General features: G+C 44.2%; 1 protein-coding gene across 11 annotated transcripts in view; it reads left to right on the forward strand.

Annotated features, from left to right (window-relative positions):
• Positions 1–20,164, forward strand: part of ARID1B (AT-rich interaction domain 1B) — a 424,945-nt gene that overhangs the window by 358,269 nt on the left and 46,512 nt on the right. For 7 of the 11 annotated variants that reach the window (XM_015097501.4, XM_060419866.1, XM_060419864.1 and 4 more), the window contains one exon: positions 4,116–4,443. In XM_015097501.4, the coding sequence (XP_014952987.4) occupies positions 4,116–4,443 (328 nt within the window). Of the gene's footprint in view, positions 1–4,115; positions 4,444–6,113; positions 6,243–20,164 lie in introns of all 11 variants that reach the window. The other 4 variants (XM_060419862.1, XM_042253667.2, XM_027972614.3 and 1 more) reach the window with 1 other exon arrangement.

Genomic DNA, 20,164 nt, shown 5'->3' on the forward strand with positions numbered 1-20,164 from the left:
AGCAGCATTCTACTTCAGCTATAAGCAGGATTTAGCAAAACCAAGGACCTTCCTCTTATATCAAGTGCATTATGGGCTTAGTCTGCAATAACCATGTAAATGCTTGTTTTCTAAAACAAGATTTAAGTGTCATTTCATTTCCTTCAAAAGCAAAGGGTACATATGTTTTCACTGAATAAAGTTTCTTACCAAATGAGTCACTTACCAAGTGTTGAGGGAGGGAGAGTGGAAACTAGCTACAGAGGAACAGGAAGAATATGTGGATTAATTTCGTTTGCATTCAAGCTACAAATGAGTTTATTTTTAATAAAAGCAAGAGCCAAGGAAGAGCACTGTATCTCACTGATGTTATCAGACAGTCTGGAGGGAAGGGCTGAGAGGCGGATGGGGTAGGGAGGGGAGAGCCTTCCTCCTGCCACAGAGCGGAGTTCTGAGGACTGTGCTCTGGGAAAGCACAGGAAGAGGGGAACACAGCATCTTGTCCACTGCTCTGTGACCCCCTGGCTCCAGTGTGAGCATAAGGCGCCCTCTCCTCTGAGGTGGTGCGATGGGAAAGTAGACAGGGATCATCCATGTGGTCCTGTGGGACAACAGCTTCAGAACTTTTTATAAAGAACTTCAAGATTGATAAACAGTGAATGTTTACCTTCTGTGTTGTGTAAGTGGCTCAGTCATGTCCAACTCTTAGCGACCCTGTGGACCCACCAGGCTCCTCTGTCCATGGAATTCTCCAGGCAAGAATACTGGAGTGGGTTGCCGTTCTGTTCTCCAGGGGATTTTCCTAACCCAGGTCTCCAGACATTCTTTACCATCTGAATCACCAGTGTTTACTTACAAACAATATCAGGTTGATTATTTCTGCAGTGGCAGGGTATCTTCTTGAAAACGTGGTTTATAGTTGAGGTGCTGGCGTAAAACACTGACTCGCATGCAACTCAGGGGCGCCTGAGGTGATTTGCATCGAACTTCTGCTGTCCCTTCTCTTCCCTTTGATTTTCCTGTCCATTCCAGCTCCTCAGATGGCCAGTGCCTTGCTCTCTTGTTCCTCTCCAGCCCTTGGACTTCCAGGAATACCCAGGGGAAAGTAGCTGCCACCTTTAACAGGTCACTTTCTGTGCTGATGGAGCACTTTCTTAAGGAGCTTGTCCCAAGACTGGTCTGTCACAGGGCTCAGTGGCTTGTGGCCACTCTGGCCAGCCACTGTGTTTGTGAATAAAGTTTTATTGGAACACAGATGCTCCGATTTGTGTGTGTCACCTCTGGCCACATCAAGGCGGCAATAGCGGTTTAGTTTTGACAGAGACCATCTAGCCCGCAAAGCCTGAAATACTCACTCTTCAGCGAGTAGTACACTTCACGGACAGTCCTGTGAGAGAGTTCACGGGCAGCACCTAACAAAGAGCTGACATCAGTCACTGCTGAAAACTCGGCTGCTTACAGATTTATAGGGGCCCTTAAGAAAACCTGCTTTCACGATTGTGGTGATGCTGTTACGTCGGTGCGGTTTTCTGTTAAGAGGCCAGTCGGGTGCAGCTAGTGGGATACGATGTACAGACCACGGCTCTGAGGCCTATTAGCCATATGACCTTGGGTCAGGTCACTCTGCATACCGCCTCAGGCTCCTCCTCCCTAAAGTGAGGACGCCAGTGACCGGGCTCTCTTAAGCTTGACATAAGGATGAAAGGAGGTAATGCAAAGAACTTGGAGCTGAGGTTAGCACACAGGAAACATGAATTGCTGGCTTTTATTGTTGTTGCTGATCTATCCCAGTTTCTGCTGGAAAAACCTGAAGAAGCTCCTCCTCACCTTCAGAATACGCTCCAGCCTGGGAATCCTGCTGAGCGGGGCCCTCTTCCCTCTGCGCCCTTCTCACAGCTGCGCCAGCTCAGCAGTGTCTTGCTCTCAAGTTTGCTCTCGCTGTCAGTGCTGCTGTTCACTGCCTCACCCACGGGGGCTCTCTATCCTCTTCTGCATTACTCTCATCCCACCAGTAACCCCCGACCATTTCTGCACCCTTATTTGAGACACTTTAATGGCAACCCACTTCAGTGTTCTTGCCTGGAGAATCTCAGGGATGGGGGAGCCTGGTGGGCTGCCATCTATGGGGTCGCACAGAGTTGGACACGACTGAAGTGACTTAGCAGCAGCACACATATTACATCATTTAATCCTAACAGCAACTCTTCAAGTAGACCAAAATAAAGAGGATCCTCTTTTTTAAAGGAAAGAATGAAACCAAGAAAAATTAAAACAACTTACCTAAGGTCACATGGTTGGTATATTCACAGAGTTTTCACTCAGCCCCAGTTCTCCCAGATCCCAGAGCCTGCCCCACAATGATTCCTGGGTCAAGACCCAACATGGTTTTTCAAAGACCTTCACTCAGTGCCGCCCCGCTCCACAGATGACCCCCTGTATCCCTCCCCTACAAGGACTTACTCTTCTTTCTCTTACACTTTCTACAGTGCATTATCTTTTCTGTTTTTGCTTTTGTATTTTTTCTTGTCTTTCCCCTGATACTTCACCTTGTACACACACACATACACACACATACTCTCACACTCTTACGCTGTGAACTTCTTGAGTATAGGGATTGCATTGTATTTAACCTTACATCCCTTGTGCCTAGAACAGTTACGTTATGTAGATAAGATTCTTCCAGGAAGTGATAAGGACAGATGGAGAAACACTAATCCATAGTCTCCAAACACTTCTCCTTTTACATATATTTCATTTCCACAGTCACTTATTAGGAGGCATCATATTTTATTGGTTAATTATATTGGTTCCATAATCATTTGGCTTGAGCTTGAATCGTAACCTACTAGTTCTTGATTTTCTTCTTTTGTCAATGCAGTCATGGTCGTGTCATTATTTCGCATAATTATTGGAGGAATGAATGAAATCATAGATGCAAAACACTTAACCTGATATCTCACACATAGTGCGTGTGGTTCAGCAGTTATTGTTATCAAAGTGGCATTATACATGCCTTCAATTTACTTGACTGTAATTTATGTACCCTCAACCAAAATAAAAGGTGTGGAAGGAGAGAGAAAACAAAACTATTGAACTAGTCCAGGCCATCTACTCCAGGAGCATGTACCCCATGTGAGCAGGGATGGGGGTGTGAGATTGCAGACGCTCATCTCAGTCTCAGACCCTGCCTACTTCCTGTAGTGCTACCATCCTGCTTTGCTGAGTGCCATGCTTATGCTTAAAATTTACTTAAAAGACATGGTGCCGGGTACAACCCAGCCACTTTATTTGGTGCTCAAGCCAAGAAAAAAAAAAAAAATGTCTCTAGACACCAGAGAAAAGCCGACTGGGTTGGACTCATTGCAGGTTTCTGCATGGCCCCTCCTGTGGGGTCTTAAAGGGTAATTTTGACCACACGTGCATGTTTCCTTGCACCTTCGGAACACTTTATTGTCATGTAGTAGAGAAGGCGATGGCACCCCACTCCAGTACTCTTGCCTGGAAAATCCCATGGGCAGAGGAACCTGGTGGGCTGCAGCCCATGGGGTTGCGAAGAGTCGGACACGACTGAGCAACTTCACTTTCACTTTTCACTTAACTGCATTGGAGAAGGAAATGACAACCCACTCCAGTGTTCTCGCCTGGAGAATCCCAGGGATGGGGGAGCCTGGTGGGCTGCCATCTGTGGGGTCGCACAGAGTCAGACACGACTGAAGCGACTTAGCAGCAGCAGCAGCAGCAGTAATGTACTGGTGCAGTCTCAGATTGGAGTACATCTAGGGACTGGGGGCTAAAATAATTATTTTGCTTGAATTTTGGTAAGAACTGAGGTGTTGAATGAGCTGAAGCACCACTCAGCACTCCATCTGTATCCATGCAGAGATGGTTTCAGAGGTCAGCCTGGGTTTCTCTCCATGTTTCAGTGTCCTGTGTGGCTCTTTGCCTTTGGAATGTACAGAGATCATGTGTTTTGAGACAGCCAGCCTCGTCAACACCAATGGGGAAGGGTTAATGAGGATAATGACTAATATTCTGTGTTGATCACATTGTTGGACCAAAAGTACTTCCAGTGAATGTTTTCACAAGTTCAGATATTAAGAACAAGGCTCTCTAATTTGTGTTTGATTTTTGTTTAGGTAACTACTCCAGACCCCCAACATACAGTGGGGTACCCAGTGCAAGCTACAGCGGCCCAGGGCCCAGCATGGGCGTCAATGCCAACAGCCAGATGCATGGACAAGGGCCAAGCCAGCCATGTGGCACCATACCCCTGGGACGAGTGCCATCCACAGGCATGCAGAACAGACCATTTCCTGGAAACATGAGCAGCATGACCCCCAGTTCTCCTGGCATGTCTCAGCAAGGGGGGCCAGGAATGGGGCCACCAATGCCAACCGTGAACCGTAAGGCACAGGAGGCAGCTGCCGCAGTGATGCAGGCCGCTGCGAACTCGGCGCAAAGCAGGTATGCCATCGGGCGGGCGGTCTGTGCGGACATGTGCACACACGCGGAGCCAGAATCAGTCACCCCGTCAGTGGGGGTGGAGAGCAGCAGAGGGCCACTGTGCTTGGCCTTCCCTTTTAAGTTACATGTTCTCTATCAGAGAGGCCAGAACAGTAAATGATAGACTGTGTTCTATGAGACATGGAGGAAGGAATCAGTCAGTTATAGGAGGTTATTTGAAATGGCTGAGAAGAGTCACCGCACCTAGCCACCCAAAGCCAGTGGTGAAGGGCGCCTCTGTGGCTCCATTTAACACAGCGAGGCCTAGGCAGGAGACTATAAAGCCTAGAAACTGGCCCAAATCTAAACATTCAAAAAGAACGCCTCCTTTTTTTGTTTTTAACCTCACTGTAGAAATCCTTATGAAATAGGAACTTTGTATGTGCACATATGTGTATTGTGTGTGTTTGTCTAAATGTATACGTGTGAGGTTTATTGCTTCATGTTCTTATGTTGTACTTTTATTTTTCTGGGCATATGTCTCTCTCTGTCCAAACCAAAAGGCAGTTAGCAAAACAACGATTGTATTTCTGAACATTTAAGTTGATAGAGCAAGGCTTTAGCCTCAATTATTTACTTGTTTTTAATCCTGAAAAAAGTCTTGAAGTAAATACTCGACCTGTTTTAAAATAATTGAATTAAAAGTTCATGAGGCAAAGTGACTATGTTTTAAAAGACTCAAATGAAAAAAATGTTTGAATTTTGTTTAACATATGTTAAGATGTTTAAAACAAAGGACACTGAAAGATATGCAGTCCATGGGGTCGCAGAGTCAGACATGACTGAGCGACTGAACAATACGGTATCTTCAGGAGGAAAAATAGAAGATTCTGATTTTGTCAAGGTGGAATAAGAGCCTCTGTGTGTGTGTGTGTGTGTGTGTGTGTGTGTGTGTGTGTGTAAATGTATCCTTTTGTTACTTTTCCTCTGAAGCTGCTATTTGAGAATGTTAGGGACCCTTCCAGTCTCACTATTTGCTCTACCAAATAATACATTTCCTTTGAGGAATCAAAATGAAAGTCAGATTCTCTCTCTTACCCCCTCACCCTACCTTTCTCACTCTTATCCATGTTACAGTGACTTAGAATCTTCTGAACCCTGGCACTATACCTCTGAACTGAACCTATGGCTGCAGAGAGAATGTTTTAATATACCTGTCTGTGAGGACTGGTTGGGCCCGTCCAGTTGAAGTTCTAATTTAGGTTTAAATAAATTGTCCATTGTCACAACTCAAAAAATACACAAGTTATTTCCTTTTTAAGGAGAAAATATTTGATTGCATTTGACATGAAACCTTGAGTAATGAGCTGGGAAGACTATAACTGTAGAGATTAAGACATAGTTGTTTGATGAAAAAGCTTTGCTGTGTTCCCTTTCTGAATCAGTTTATATATAATTTTATATAAATTAATATATAAGTTTACATCCAAGCGTTTTCAGTTTTTTTTTCTAATCAATAGACCATTCCAAAGTCTTGCCTTCACGTTCTGCCCATCAGAGCTCTAATATGGAGTATCAGGCCACGCACTATAAGCCACCACACCTTGGTGTGGAGATAATGTAATGGACAGGGGGATTCATACTTGTCTACAGAACAAATCCAAAGAAGCTGTTCTTCTGTTCTACTTTAGGCCACCATACATTAGGTCGCCTGCTTATCCCAGCCAGTCTGGGGCTGGCGGACGCCCCATGTTTTCTTCCCAGCACCCCAACTATGGCAACTCTCAGGCTCCCATGATGCACCAGCCTGACCAGTACGGGTAGGTAGCCACACACCCTGACTTGCTGCGGGACCTGGGCATTTGTTTAAACTGTTAATGAACATGCCATCTGGCTGCAAAAGGAACACCCAAAGCAGGAGCGTGAAAGATCCAAGAGAAGGTCCATCTCAGAGGGGGTTGTCTTTTGTTTATTTTTGTTTGTTTTGGGTTTTTGTTTGTTTTGTTCTGTTTCGTTTTCTCATCCTCCCCAGCAGTACTGTGGTAGTTTGGTAGAGACCTGCATGTCGCCACCCCACCCCCCACCCCCGCCACCCCCCCAATTCTGTCTCTGCATGACTTCGGCATGGCTTCTTTCCTTCGTGCCTGAGAGGGAAACAAAAACTTTTATCCATGTAAAAGTAATGAAGTCACCTGCTCCGGCGTCATGTCCCCCACCGTTGCTGTCGTGTTGTCTAGGACGTGTGTTGTGCAGCACTGTTACCATGACCGTGTCACTGTCATTCCTGCCACAACAGCGGCCAGCTTCCACACCCGCCCTGAATTCAGAGAGCAGCAGGCGCATTGACGAGAGCCCCACGCAGGAGGCAGGGCGGAGGTTATTAATAGGACTTGGGAGGGTCTAGTGACATCACTGAGCAAACATCTGCGTCAAAGATTTCTATTCTTTCCTTCTCCCAAAGGAGGATTAGAATATCAAAGTCACCGGGAAAATATAACCAAATAATCCAAGACAGGATTTTTTCCCCCAAACACAGTGTTGCCATATTATTATCAGTTTCAACACAGGAATTACATACAGCAACAAAAAGTATCTCTCTTCTTTGCTGCTACAAAACTGTAATATCAGGCTGTCACTGTCTTTAGGTTAGTAAATAATCTTAAAGTATATTATTATTGCGTATTTAAGCAAAAATATTGTTAGTGATCTTATTTAACATATAGTAATGATGAAATTATCTCCTGTAGATTGAATTGTGTTCAGGAGCTACTTTCAGTAGAAAGATACAACATTTTTGTAAAATAAAAAACAGGGAACAATCAACTTTGTTAAAAGACTGAACTTACATAATTGTGTTTTCACTACTTATTAGGAATGTATGACACAGCTTTTTAATGTATTAGGCAACAAGTGCAAATGATAGTTTTGCCATTGAAAGTTCTAGATCCTGTAAACACGGTCCTAATTGTCCCAACAGATAAAGAGTTCTGTAAACATAATCCTAAAATTGAAATAAGTATGGAATGAGGTAAACATACTTATTTTGGAGAAATTGCCTTTCATCTTTTTTCCTTTCTTGTGCTATGTTCAAGGTCACTTCCTGAGTTGGTAGGAAGATAAGAGGGGAGAAAAGCATTTATCATCAGCTGCTAATCCATAGGCTCTGTCCTTTACCAACTCAGGAGTCCTATTTAGACCCACAAAGCTAGTTTGGCTGGGCCTTGCCAAGCCACATTAAGCAGCTGTGTAAAATGAATTTAAATGGCATGCATCAGAGTAAAATCTCTTCCACTGGGGCAGAAAATCAATGTTCGCCAACCAGCACGAGAAGATCAGATCTGCATTTCAGCCAGCAGCATCCAGATAGCTTCCTCAGAATTCAGCACCTCCTCCTTAATTAAAAATAAGGAAAAGAAAGATGTTGGCGTGAGTCCGTAAATTGTATGAAACCCACTTGGCAAAGGCTCATCCTTACAGCCCCATTCCTGTTAGCTCTGAATTTTGCCATTTGTATTTATACTGTTCTTTCTGAAAAAGAAAGTTTTATTTCTATTTTAAGTCTTCCTTCCTTTGCAATATATATCCTGTTGTGCCCTCCCTTTTTTTTAAGCAGAAGCTTGATTGTGAGAAAGCATGTGTAGTACATGTTTCAGTGCTGGCAGTTAGGAAATTTGATTTTCAGCATTGTTTTTGCTTTACCTAACACCTCCTCGCAGCAAATTGTGTTTTTGCTTTTGTTTTCTTTCCTCATGGATATCTCTGTGAGGTTAAAGTTAGGTTGGCAACTTGAAAAAGCAGTTCAGTAAATGGCAGATTTTATGGAAGAAATAGCTCAAACCTTTCAAAAATATAGTATTCAGAATTTGTTATAATGTCTTCTTTCTCAAGTCAGAATCCCAGAGGGCCTAGAGCCTATGAGGGAATCTGAGAAAGACAGATAGTGATGAAGGGAGGGAGTGAGTGTGAGAGAAAGAGAGTGTGTGTGTGTGTGTGTGTGTGTGTGTGTGTGTGTGTGTGTACATTTAGAGACAGAAAGCTAACTGCAAAAATGAAGGATTATGGCAGTTATGCTTCAGAGTTTCTCAACTAGTCAGATATAAGATAGTTTAGAGAAAAAAAACAAAATATATTTAACTAGTTTTATTATTTCCTTTTTTAAGAGTGACACTGAATAAGTTCAGAAACATATGGATGAATCAATTTTTTGTCACCTTTTGAGTGAAGGACTCCCTCATTTTGATTTTCAGACAATTTACAATAGAATGTTATGACTCTTACCGTTCAGTTACTAGATTAGCTGCATAATACTAGCCAGTAAATTGAAATGAACAGTTTGTATGTCATATCTGTCCAGGCTACCCCCCCATACACACTTGATATACTTTTTACTCAGAAGATGCCTTGCTGTATTCATTTTTAAAACATTTCTAGATAATGTTCTGCTCTTTTGAAGCCATGAGAAGCAGAGAGTGGGAAATACAAGTTGTCATACTAAAAGCCTAGTCAGAGCTGGCAGATGACGTTCATATTCAGTCCAATTCTGACGGCAGTGTGTAGCATCACTTTGGAAGAATTCTGAGACATTGTCAAAGCTCAGGCGAGCCAAAGTTGGCCAACAGTTTAAGAAAGATGTTGACTTACTGGTTCTAAAGAAGCATTTCCATGAATCCCAAGCTGTAACATAGTCCTTCATATTTGTTGAATGATTGACCTCTGTGCTTAACACACATATACACACATGTGAAATCAATTTTCCTCAGTCATTTAGTGTGTTTTACTTTCATTCATTCATTCTAGGTGCCACCCATCTAGTATTGTCCAACAACTGACATTTTTGCTCAATACAGCTGATCTGTGGATTTGGATATTTCAGCATTATCCAGATTTTTTTGTTTTTCCTTAGAAATAAGCTCCAAGGAATATGCATGACTTCAGTGAATTTACAGAAGGCCTGGCAAGCCCTAGATCTTTAGGCCATGGTAGATTTTTATTCCTTGAAATCAGCCAGCCAGAGCACCTCCTGTAGCTCAACCTTAATCAAGTCTCTAGTGGCTTGAGATGGTTTGTGTCAAAGTCCTGGCAGAGAACTTTAGAGTAGTAATATTTTCATCAGAATCGATTCCAAGAGGATATAGAGTTCCACTTGTACAGTAACAGAATTTTAGAGCTGGAAGGACTTTAGATGTCATCCAGTCTGTACCCCTCAATTTTATGATGAAGGAGACCAAGACCCACACATTACTGCCATGGTTATTTAGTTACGGGAGGGGCAAAGCAGACCCCAGGGCCAGTCTCCTGGGCCTACTGCTCTTCCTGCTACTTAATGCTGTCTCTTTAGATTTTCTTTTTTTAAAAAAAAACAAAAAGCTCTCCTAATTTTAGTTCTCTGTTTCAAAGGCAGATCTACTATTAGAAAGCAGATATTCATCAGTGTCTTACTGGAGACCCAACTTTATGTGTTGAGGTATGGACTACTTGTCTTCATCAGAGGCTCTGTTGCGCCTGGAAGGAAGGCAGTGCTCTGCTGCTCCCCACGCAAACTCCCTGCGCATCACAGGGAGTCTGTTTCTGGAGCCACACACCTCATGAGATGGAGTGACAGTTTACTTGGTGGCACACAGTTGGGCTTGAATTTCTATCCTTTTCACCCTTTGATTGCCTGCCAATTACACTTTAACATTTTGCATTTATTCTTGAGACTGGAGTGTAGCTGTTGAAGTAAGAATTCTGAGCCATGCAAGAATAGAAACAGAAGTTGGCATTTTTACGAGTGCATACATTTTCATGATGCTCTTACAAGCCATATCTGTCATCCTTTTCTGTCCCTGAGAAACTCCCCAGTGGACTAACTGAATATCAGATGGAGGAGAACTCTCAGACTGCTTAGTTTTGTTGTTGTTGTTTTTTTGGTTTTTTAAAGGAAGCAAAAATGAGTCAGTGTGAAAAGTCTCGTTTCTCCTGTCTAGAAGGAATTGTTATTCTGAATATCACAACCCTGAGTCTGGAGACCTACATTTTAATTCTTTCTTAAGTCATACTGAAAGATCAGACAACTGAAATTTAAATGTTTTTGTTTTTAGTAAAGTAGGAGATTAGAGATTTTAATTAATACTGTTTTTCAGTCTTTGCCACTCTTTAACAAGGTGAATAAATTTCATGAAGTCTTGGTAGCTGGATCAGTAGCAACCTAACTATTGGTGCTGAGACGGGTGACTATTCTGTGAGAGTCTCAGCAGTGGTTTCTCTGCTTGGAAACGGCACACACACACCCAGGCGGGTTGGTGTGTCCTCGTGGGCCTCCGTAGGCGCTTATGTCTGTCCTCTGTGCATGTGCACACACACACAAGCACACACCTTCCAGCAGCTGTTCTTTAGTGAGGTGTATTTATAATTCATTTTCCCTGTTGCTGTTTGCCAGCAAGGCACTTTTTCTCTATTATTTCCTTGAAGCCAGTGACGCAGCTCTGCTGATGGGCAAGGAGCCACTGGTGTGGAAACATAGTGATGGAGATAGTGCATTAATGTGTCAAAGAGAAGGGGAAGAAACGTATGTATGTCAGGCCTCAGCTACATGGGGCTTGAAGAGCTCGGAGTGATCTGTGTTCACTCAGAATTTAGCCCTTTGGATTTTGGCCAATTAGGTTTTAAAATAATAGCTATGACCTGAAAAGCCATGTTATTGAAAGACAAAGCAAAAAGATTTCAAAGACTTATATAGAGTTTTAATTTTTGCAATTAAATATAAGCCTTTGCTTTAACACCTAAACATTATGCTTTCATTTTTAGCTCCTTTTTTCTTTCAAAATTCAAAATTTGAATGAATATTACTATGTTGGTATTTTAAGATTGTGATTTCAAACAAATCTTTCAGTTTCAGAATAACTATGGCAGCCATAAACTACATTTATTAGTCTTCAAATTTTAAAAAAAAATTAGTAAAACACAGTTTTTAAAAGACCAGGAGAAATTGTTTTTTAAAGTTTAATGAGATCCAAGGAATCAAAGTATGAAATGTACAGCAAACCTTTTAATAGATTAGAGTCTGTGAAGTTCCTTAAATGACTGGATATTATCTAGAGAGATTTTTAAATAAAAACACACACTCTCACCCCAGTCTCACACCAGGGAGGCTCGTGAGCCTGTGTTTATTGTTGTAAACTGGGGGATCCTGGTGTGGGGACCAGCACAGTTCTGGGGCCTGCGTTAGAAATTCCTGCAGCTGAAGAGCGCTAATGAAAAACGGAGGGAAGAGACAGGACAAGCCTGAGCTCAGATGACCTGTGCTTTGTACCCGGTAGGCACTGGCTGAAGACAATTGGACCAGAGCTGGGGACACTGGGTAGAATTAGGAGAGACTGATGTTTAAACAGACCTGATACTTTAACTCAGGCTTAGGCGATCTTTTGTCTCATTTTCTACCTCTGAGTATCCTCTCAGATAACAGTAGCTTCCTGATACTCTGGTATTCCAAGCTCCCCTCCGTACCTAGACCTGCTTTCTCAGAAGGTCTCCTGTCCGTGTCCCAGTCTGAACCTCTTACCGAGTGCCATCCTTGCTGCCTAAGCGAGCTCCCAGTGGCATGTGTATTGGATTGGGCTCTTACTAACCAGATGGCTCTCGCATCAGTGGAACACATGCCCCTCTTCACTCGTCCAGGCCACTTGTCTTCATGTCTGACCTCATGGGCTTCATGACATCTGCCTCCACATGCCACATACTTACACTGGACAAACAGATTAGCATATCTGGAATCAGCATTGCGGTCCACCCATGAAAAAATCAGCAACAGAGTCCAGTCAGTCCCAGCTATTCAGAGCTGTTCAAGTGCAGCTGTTGAGTGATCACAAATATGTCAGGTAGTACTGCTGGCCTCAGCCCCAACCTGCAGGGATCTCAGGCTGAAACCCAGAAGTGGTTGCCAGCCTGAAATCTCATAACCTCAACAGAGTTTTGGACTGAAGGCAACAGGAAGAGTTTATAAGTGGTGAAGAAGATGTGATCCAGTCTGGGGCAGGGAAGATGTCGTGGGTGACCATGTGACGATCATAGGTGGAAAGGAGGCTGGATTCTCTGACAGCCCAGAGCACCTCTCAGCTGGTAGCAGCGAGGCTGTGGGAGCAACTCCCTGCAGCTGTCCTGGTCTTGACCTTCATTCTTATTTTTAGCTCCATTTCCATCATATAGATTAAAATACCCAACCGTAAGGTGGTGCCATTGGTAAAGAATCTGCCTCCCGTTGCAGGAGATATAAGAGACGCAGGTTCAATCCCTGGATTGGGAAGATCTCCTGGAATATGAATGGCAGCCCACTCCAGTAGTCTTGCCTGAAAAATTTCATGGGCAAGAGGAGCCTGGCAGACTACAGTTCATGGAGTCACAAAGAGTCAGACATGACTGAGCACACACAAGATTTTGTCCCTTGTTAACTCTTACTGGAATAGTTTTGACTGTTAAAAACCTACCGAGAAGAACTTGCTGGATCCTGCCTTTCCTGCTTCTTTCATCAACTGGTATAGACATAAAGAACTATAGTTTTGCTCAGCTGCCAGGCCTTTCCTGCCGCATGTTTACCCTAATTTTGAATAGTGTTTCAGCAAATTAAGTAACTTTGTAGTATTGATATTTTTCCTGACACTGCAGCCCTGGACAAGTGCATTCCTCATTAGAGGGGGTTTTGGTGTTGCTGTGGTAAAGCGTATGAAATGCAGATCTCAGGACTCAAATTCTGTTTTTTTTCAGCCAACAGACTGGTCCACTAGAGTCTAAGAAGTCTAAGAATGAGGGTCTAAAAAGTCTGAATATGCATGAGATTTGTGCCCTCTTGGTTGTTCCCTCCCAAAACGGTACACAGGTCAGCTTGTTTACAGCTACTAACTGGCTCCTCAGTACCTGTCATGCTGGTTTGCTCCCTGTGTATGAGGTACCTGTACCTCCAAGGAGACCCGTTCCTGTGTCAGCTTTCTCTCCCTTATGGCTTGTACACATGCAGGGAGTGTCTTGGTATGAGGCTGAGAACTCCCGTCACTGACAAAGAATAGTCCCCTTTATAAGTCATTGGACATCTTGCATGGTATTATGATCTTAAGATAAACTTTCTTAAAACAAAGATCTTGAATATCATGCAGTTAGAATGGGACACTTTTTTCTTTCTATGGGGGACATCAGTGGCAACTCATTTTTTCTTTCACAAGGTTCAACAGATCCCATTTTTACCAGACAAGGGAACTATGCACCAGTTATAGCTTATTAGAGGCTGGTTGGAAGCCACAGGTGCCAGCATCCACAAAGGTCTGGGGTCACCTCTTGCTCCAGGAAAGACAGGTTTGGGGCCCAATGCTGCCCCCTCTGGCTGTCTTAACACCCTGCACTTCAGTTCAGTTCAGTCGCTTACTCGTGTCCAGCTCTTTGCAACCCCATGGACTGCAGCATGTGTCAGGCCACCCTGTCCATCACCAACTCCTGGAGCTTACTCAAACTCATGTCAGTTGAGTCAGTGATGCCATCCAACCATCTCATCCTCTGTCGTCCCCTTCTCCTCCCACCTTCAGTCTTTCCCAGCATCAGAGTCTTTTCAGATGAGTCAGTTCTTTGCATCAGGTGGGAAAAGTATTGGAGTTTCAGCTTCAGCATTGGTCCTTCCAATGAATATTCAGGACTGATTTCCTTTAGAATGGCTGGTTGGATCTCCTTGCTGTCTGAGGGACTCTTTAAGTCTTCTCCAACACCACAGTTCAAAAGCGTCGATTCTTCGGCGCTCAGTTTTCTTTATAGTCCAACTCTCACACTTGCACTTGAGAGAAGCATTGATGTCAAAATCTCTGAATGTAGCATCTTCAAAAGGGAGACTTTTAGTCATTTTTGTATGATTGCCAGTAAACATTTCGTAATAACAGAACAATGGGCTGAACAAACCGAAATCAACTTTGAGATGAAGAGAGCATTCCTAGTTATCAATTACCAAACTTCAGGTAGCCAGAGAGTTTTTGCATTTTCTTCACACCCCAACGAGGAAGTCTCTCACTTCAGAAGCCTGGAGCTCTATTTGTTCTCCTGGCTGCTTTGCGAAACAAGGTGAAGACCAGTCAGCGGCTTTAGGAACAGCTGAAACTAGTTACCTTCACTGAGGCAAAAAGGAAGTACTACATCTTCAAATTGCATGGCTGGTGGCATTTTTGAGTGAGTGCCAGCAACAGGACTGATAACAGATTGGAGCCCTCTGAGAAGTCTACACAGAGTAGTTAACAAAAAGGGAAACAAACTTTCTGATGTGGGCTTTCAGGAAGTTCAGGATGGCATATGCGGGATCCCTCCGTGCTTGGTCGTAACAACTTCACTGAGATGCGGGGTGAAGGAGACAAGAGACAAGCAGGAGGAACGCTTCAGGCACAGGCAGGCCCTGTGGGCACCTCTGTATTGTTACACAAGCCCGCAACAGAGACCTGCATAGGAGAAATTCTGCTCGGAGGAGTTACCTGCAAACGTGCACTCAGGAAAGACGGTTCTAGAGAACAGGCTAACCGTCATCACCCCCTCTACTGGAAGGGCCTTCTTCATAGAGATGTCGAATGTTACTACATTCCTCTTTGCCCACCCTTAAAAGAAAAGAACTTAAATGCGTCAGTTACCAAAGGGTTTGGGGGGTTATTAATTCATATCTGGGAAATGACTGATGACTTGCTCTAACCAGTTTGTTGCTGGCATCATACCCATTTCAGTTCTCTCTAAGGGAACAGGCTGCCTTAGAAAGAGAATCATGTTCACAACAAGGAGAAGACCTTAGAAAACAGATCAAGAAGCCTTGTAAAGGGTGTCCCTGCCTAGGGAAGAAGGATGAATGAATGAAGGGACTCACCCTCTGCTTTCCAGACTTGCGTCTCCAGCTGCCTCTCGGCCATTGCCTCGGGCAGCTCAGGGCCACTCAGACGCCGCGTGTCCAAGGCCCAGCTCCTGTTCCCTGACGTCTTCCCTCACAGCAGCTGCCCCGCACCTGCCCCTCGTGCAGCCAGGAGATGTCCCAGCCACTGTTTCTTACCCCCAAAGTCTGACTCATCACCAGGTACTTCCAGGTTACCTCTAAGGCAGCGCTCAGCCTCCTGTTGCTCCCCACTCAGCCCGGCTCCACGCACTGCCTTCTCTTACCTGGACTCATGAGAGCCTCACACCTGTTGCCCTGTGTTCACTCCTCCCGCCTCAGGTGTGCCTGCAGAGGACCATGCCTCTGAAATACACATCCTTTTCTGCCATTTCTCCCACTTAAAACCCCTAACCTCTGTCAGCTCCTCTGAGGGTACAGGCAAAAGAACTGAAGCCTCGTGATGTGGCCCTTCCCTCTTTCTCATCTGTCTTCTCTCCTCTCCTCTCCTCCGTCACCTGATTAAGTCCCATTCCATCCCTCAGATCTCACCTGAGGAGTGGCTCGGGCCCCGTATCCCTTCCTCACGGAAGGCGCCCTGGCCTCCTCAGGTGGGCCTGTCGATGCCTAAGGCGCTCCTCCTGCCTTCCCCGCCTTTCTCCTTCACCTCTCAGTGAAACTGTTTGCATCCGTGTAAGTACCCTCAATGCTCACACTTCCCCATGATCCACCCAGTGTGCTTGCTATTGGCCAGCTCTGGTGGCCTGACTTCTGTTTGCCTTTGTCCGGGCCCACTGGTGTGCTCCTTCCTCCCTTCCCCTCCCACACCCATCATGAACACATGACTGTAACTGTCAACTACGCAGAGGGCATTTCTAATTAATTTTATTATTGTATTAATAGCATGTCTTCCTGAGTGAAAAGGGTGTGATAGTTTTATTAAAAGTAGCATGTGGCTGTGTATCTTCCCAGGAGCCTACAGTTTTTTAAGTCATTGGCACTCACGTTTGTTCTTTGTCTCAGTGTCAATGCTGCTTTACCTTCACAGGGTTGATTTCTAGCCAGAGCAACTGGCTTGTTGAGATTATAACATGATTTCACCCCTAGAACTGTATTGTGTTTGTTATGACAGGTGTATTCATGGATTAGCCACACCAAAAGTGGGCTGCAGCTCAGACAGCTTTTGCTTTCCTTCTAATTGTGTTGTTTGGGGGCAGAGCTAGTGATTTTCACTCTTCAGATATTAGATTTAGAACACAGTAAGTCCACTACATATGAACAAGTTCCATTTCAAGAGGGTGTTCATAAGTCCAGTTGGCTCATAAATCCAACAAAGTAAGTTTGTGAGTCCAAGCTGCATTTTCACTCATGCCTTATGTTGATGACACACATGTTCACATCTTTGAAAGTTTGCAACTTGAAGGTTCGTCTGCAGAGGACTTACTCTAATCTTGACTCAGTGTGTCCCTCTTGGTATTGCTTTGGAAGAGCTGCTGTGTAACTTAGGTTGCAAGTCTGTTTCACCAGTGATCTGGAGACATACGTGCAAAATGTGTGTTTATAAAACAGTTGAAATAGGGCATCCTGTGTGATACTGTGTATGCAATGGAAGTGTATCCTCTCCAAGGATAAACTGCTGAAATTGAGCTTTTCAGAGTTTCATGTTCCCGGTTCTGATAGCTTTGGGTTTTAAGTGAGAAAGTGCCCTAAATTTCAGTGTTAGTCTCATTTATTTTTTCAGTAAGCAGTCTTTTCTGGCTTTATAACTTAAACTATGTTTCTGGCTTCATAACTTAAACTAAGTCCATGGTGACAGTTCATATAGAGAAAGATACATGTGTTTGGTGGTCATGCCGTTCTCCAGTAAAGCATGCTCTTTTTGACTTGGGAATGGTGTCTCCAGTGCTGGAACTCTTCAGAGTGGAGCTTCCCTCCGTGTGTCTTTGCCACTGGGGCTTTATAGTAACATCACTCACATGGTGTCTGTTTCAACATACTTCTTCTGTCTACCCCTGGTGGGTTAGTTGCTAAGTCGTGTGCGACTCTTGCTACCCCATGTACTACAGCCCACCGGACTCCTTTGTCTGTGGGATTCTCCAAGCAAGAATACTGGAGTGGGTTGCCATTTCCTTCGCCAGGGGAATCTTCCTGACCCAGGAATCAAACCCAGGTCTCCTGCATTACAGACAGATTCTTTACCTACTGAGCTACAAAGGAAGCCCTCTGTCTGCCCCTACCCTTCTCCAAAGAGCTATATCAGAAATCAGTTCATTCTCAAAATGAACATTTTACACATTCCAGTCTATCCCTGTTAAAAGAATAGTAGTGAATGCTGAAACAATATGACCTAAATATTCTTTTAAAACACCAGAATCATCTACAGACTTTATTTTACTTTACATGTTATTGTAGTTGACTTTAAAACAAGATATTTATAAATGTGTGGTTACTCTTTATTGATTTCATACTTATATTTCACCTGCTAAATTCAGACTGTAGTGGGAAGCTGTGTTCTCCTTTCTGTTTTCACAGTGAACCATTGGAAATGGTCACTTTGAAAATCTGTGTTTGCTTCTGGGATTTTTCCCACAGAGCCAGCCCATTATTGGCAGATTTATGTGTCATGTCTGAGAAATCTCCCACATGAATAAAAGGATCTGTGAAAACCTGCTGGTGTGTGCATAGACTGAGGAGCGAGCAGGAACGGTGCTGGATGGAAGTGCAAACGGGCAGGCTCCGTGTCTGAATTATTCTCGTTGTAATGACCTCCTTCTTGTCATGGAATGACAGATCTTAGACACCTAGGTCTAGTCCCAGCTGAAGACTGATTAAAGTTCCTTTGGTTCATTCTGCAAGTCAACGCTTCTAAATGACAGCCCCACACATCACATCTCGACACTTCCAGACTGGGGGGTCATGCCGGGCTGTACCCTGGCCCCACCAGCACAGGGCCATGTAGGAAGTGCCTCGCGGTTTGTGGAGCCACCAGGACGCAGACCAATAGCCGCCTCAGCAGCATAACAGCAACAAAAAGTCATTTTCAGGTGTTTATCAGCTCACGCTTCTCAGACGTTATTTGGCCTCCATTACCACAGCCATTGTGGGTAACGAATCTATGGCATCAGGAGAGCATCATTCATGATAAAAACCATCTGAGCCCGTAGACCCGCTAGAAACTGCAGCCCAGCAGTTCACACACCCAAAGATCAAGGTTGGGGCCCTTTGCTCTTCCATTTGGGCAGCATTTTATGTTGAAAATGTTTCCCTTGTGTGAGTTTATATTTTTGGCTGTTTTTGTTTTGTTGCTCTTGTTTCCTTTTGAAAAAAAAGGAACTGTCTTGTGACTGCTTTGCGCTCCTGATTCTGTTCGGAGCACTCCAGATGTTGCAGTGTCAGAAAGAAGTCTGTGCGCACTGCCTCTGGTCCTGGAAGTGGTCAGCGGCCCAGCCACGTTAGCTTTTTGTCGTGAGCCCTGGAAATGTTCTTGTTGGTGGCTCCACAGTAGTTGGAGCACTCAGCCTAATCAGAGAGGCCACCATCTTCGGTTTCATTCCAAAAAACAAATTGTCTCCATTTCCAAAATTCAACCGAGGCCATTGAAAGCTCTTTTTTAGTATAAAGCCCATTTTGCTTGTTCAAAATTACCAATAGTCTTGGCAGTGGTTTCCAGAGCAGTCATGAATAGGGTTTCTCCTGTAATAATGACAGGCTGGCTCTCTCCCCCACTTAGACAGGTGGCCAAGTATGTACTCGTGAGCACGAGTGCCCTGCTGTCCTGGGAGGGCTTGTTTCCCTCTCAGTTCCTTCCTGCTTGGATACCACCCAGGAGGCCTGTAGCCCCCAGGATAAGTGCCTTCCTCGAGGTCAGTGTCCAGGGCTTGATCTGTCCACTTCCACTACCTCTCACTGTGTCCACCTCACCGAGTGAGCCCTCCAGGAACCCAGAGAAAAGCACTGCTCTGGTTTGTCCCTTCCTACAACAAAAGAGGGCGGCAGAGGATGAGATGGTTAAATGACATCACCAACTCAGTGCACATGAGTTTGAGCAAAATCCAGGAGATAGTAAAGGAAGGACAAGGAAGCCTGGCATCCTACAAGTCCATGGGGTCGCAAAGAGTTGGACACTACTGAGCGACTGAATAACAACAGCAGCAATACAACAGAAGAGAAGTGTGGTAGACACAAGGAAGGTACACAGCAGGCTGCCTTGTCCCATGGAGTATCTGCTGGCTAGGGACCCCTGAGGGGGGATATATAGTATACTGGTCTGCGAGCAGGCTTGGGGGAGTCTCCTTCTACCACTTACTAGCTGTGTGTCTTCAGGCAAGTTGTTTAATCTCTCTGATCTTTATTTTCTTGCTCTGTATATGACCATAATGCTCCCTTCTTTCCTCCAGGAACTTAAAAAATTACATGTATAAAGTACCTAGAAATCATGCAGAGTATATTTGTCAGTACTTAATAAATCATTAATATTTATCATCATTATCAGTTCCTCCATGTTCATATGTAAGAACTGGGCTGAGAGCTTTCTTCCTGGATCCCAGCAACAGTGGATGGTGTCACTAATGACAGAGTCAAGAGCCCTGGCTTTTCAGTCTGACTTTTAAAGCCATAGGCATAGTTTCATCGAGGACGGTTGTAACCAGCACCTGACATCCACTGCACAGACCTTTAAATCTTGAACTTTTTGTTATTTTTAAAACCTGTTAATGTGCACTTTCATCATCTTACGGTGATTGAAGATGCAGACTTGGGGGAGAAATAATAGATTAGAATTGGGCTTTTGAGGTTACTTAATTTAACCATCTGCCTGGTGGATTTTATACTCTGATTCTTTTTTTCCACCTCAGTTGTAAACAAGTGTGCCGAAGGAACTGTGAGTTTCAT

Source organism: Ovis aries, chromosome 8, assembly GCF_016772045.2.
Source record: "Ovis aries strain OAR_USU_Benz2616 breed Rambouillet chromosome 8, ARS-UI_Ramb_v3.0, whole genome shotgun sequence".
NCBI lineage: Eukaryota > Metazoa > Chordata > Mammalia > Artiodactyla > Bovidae > Ovis > Ovis aries.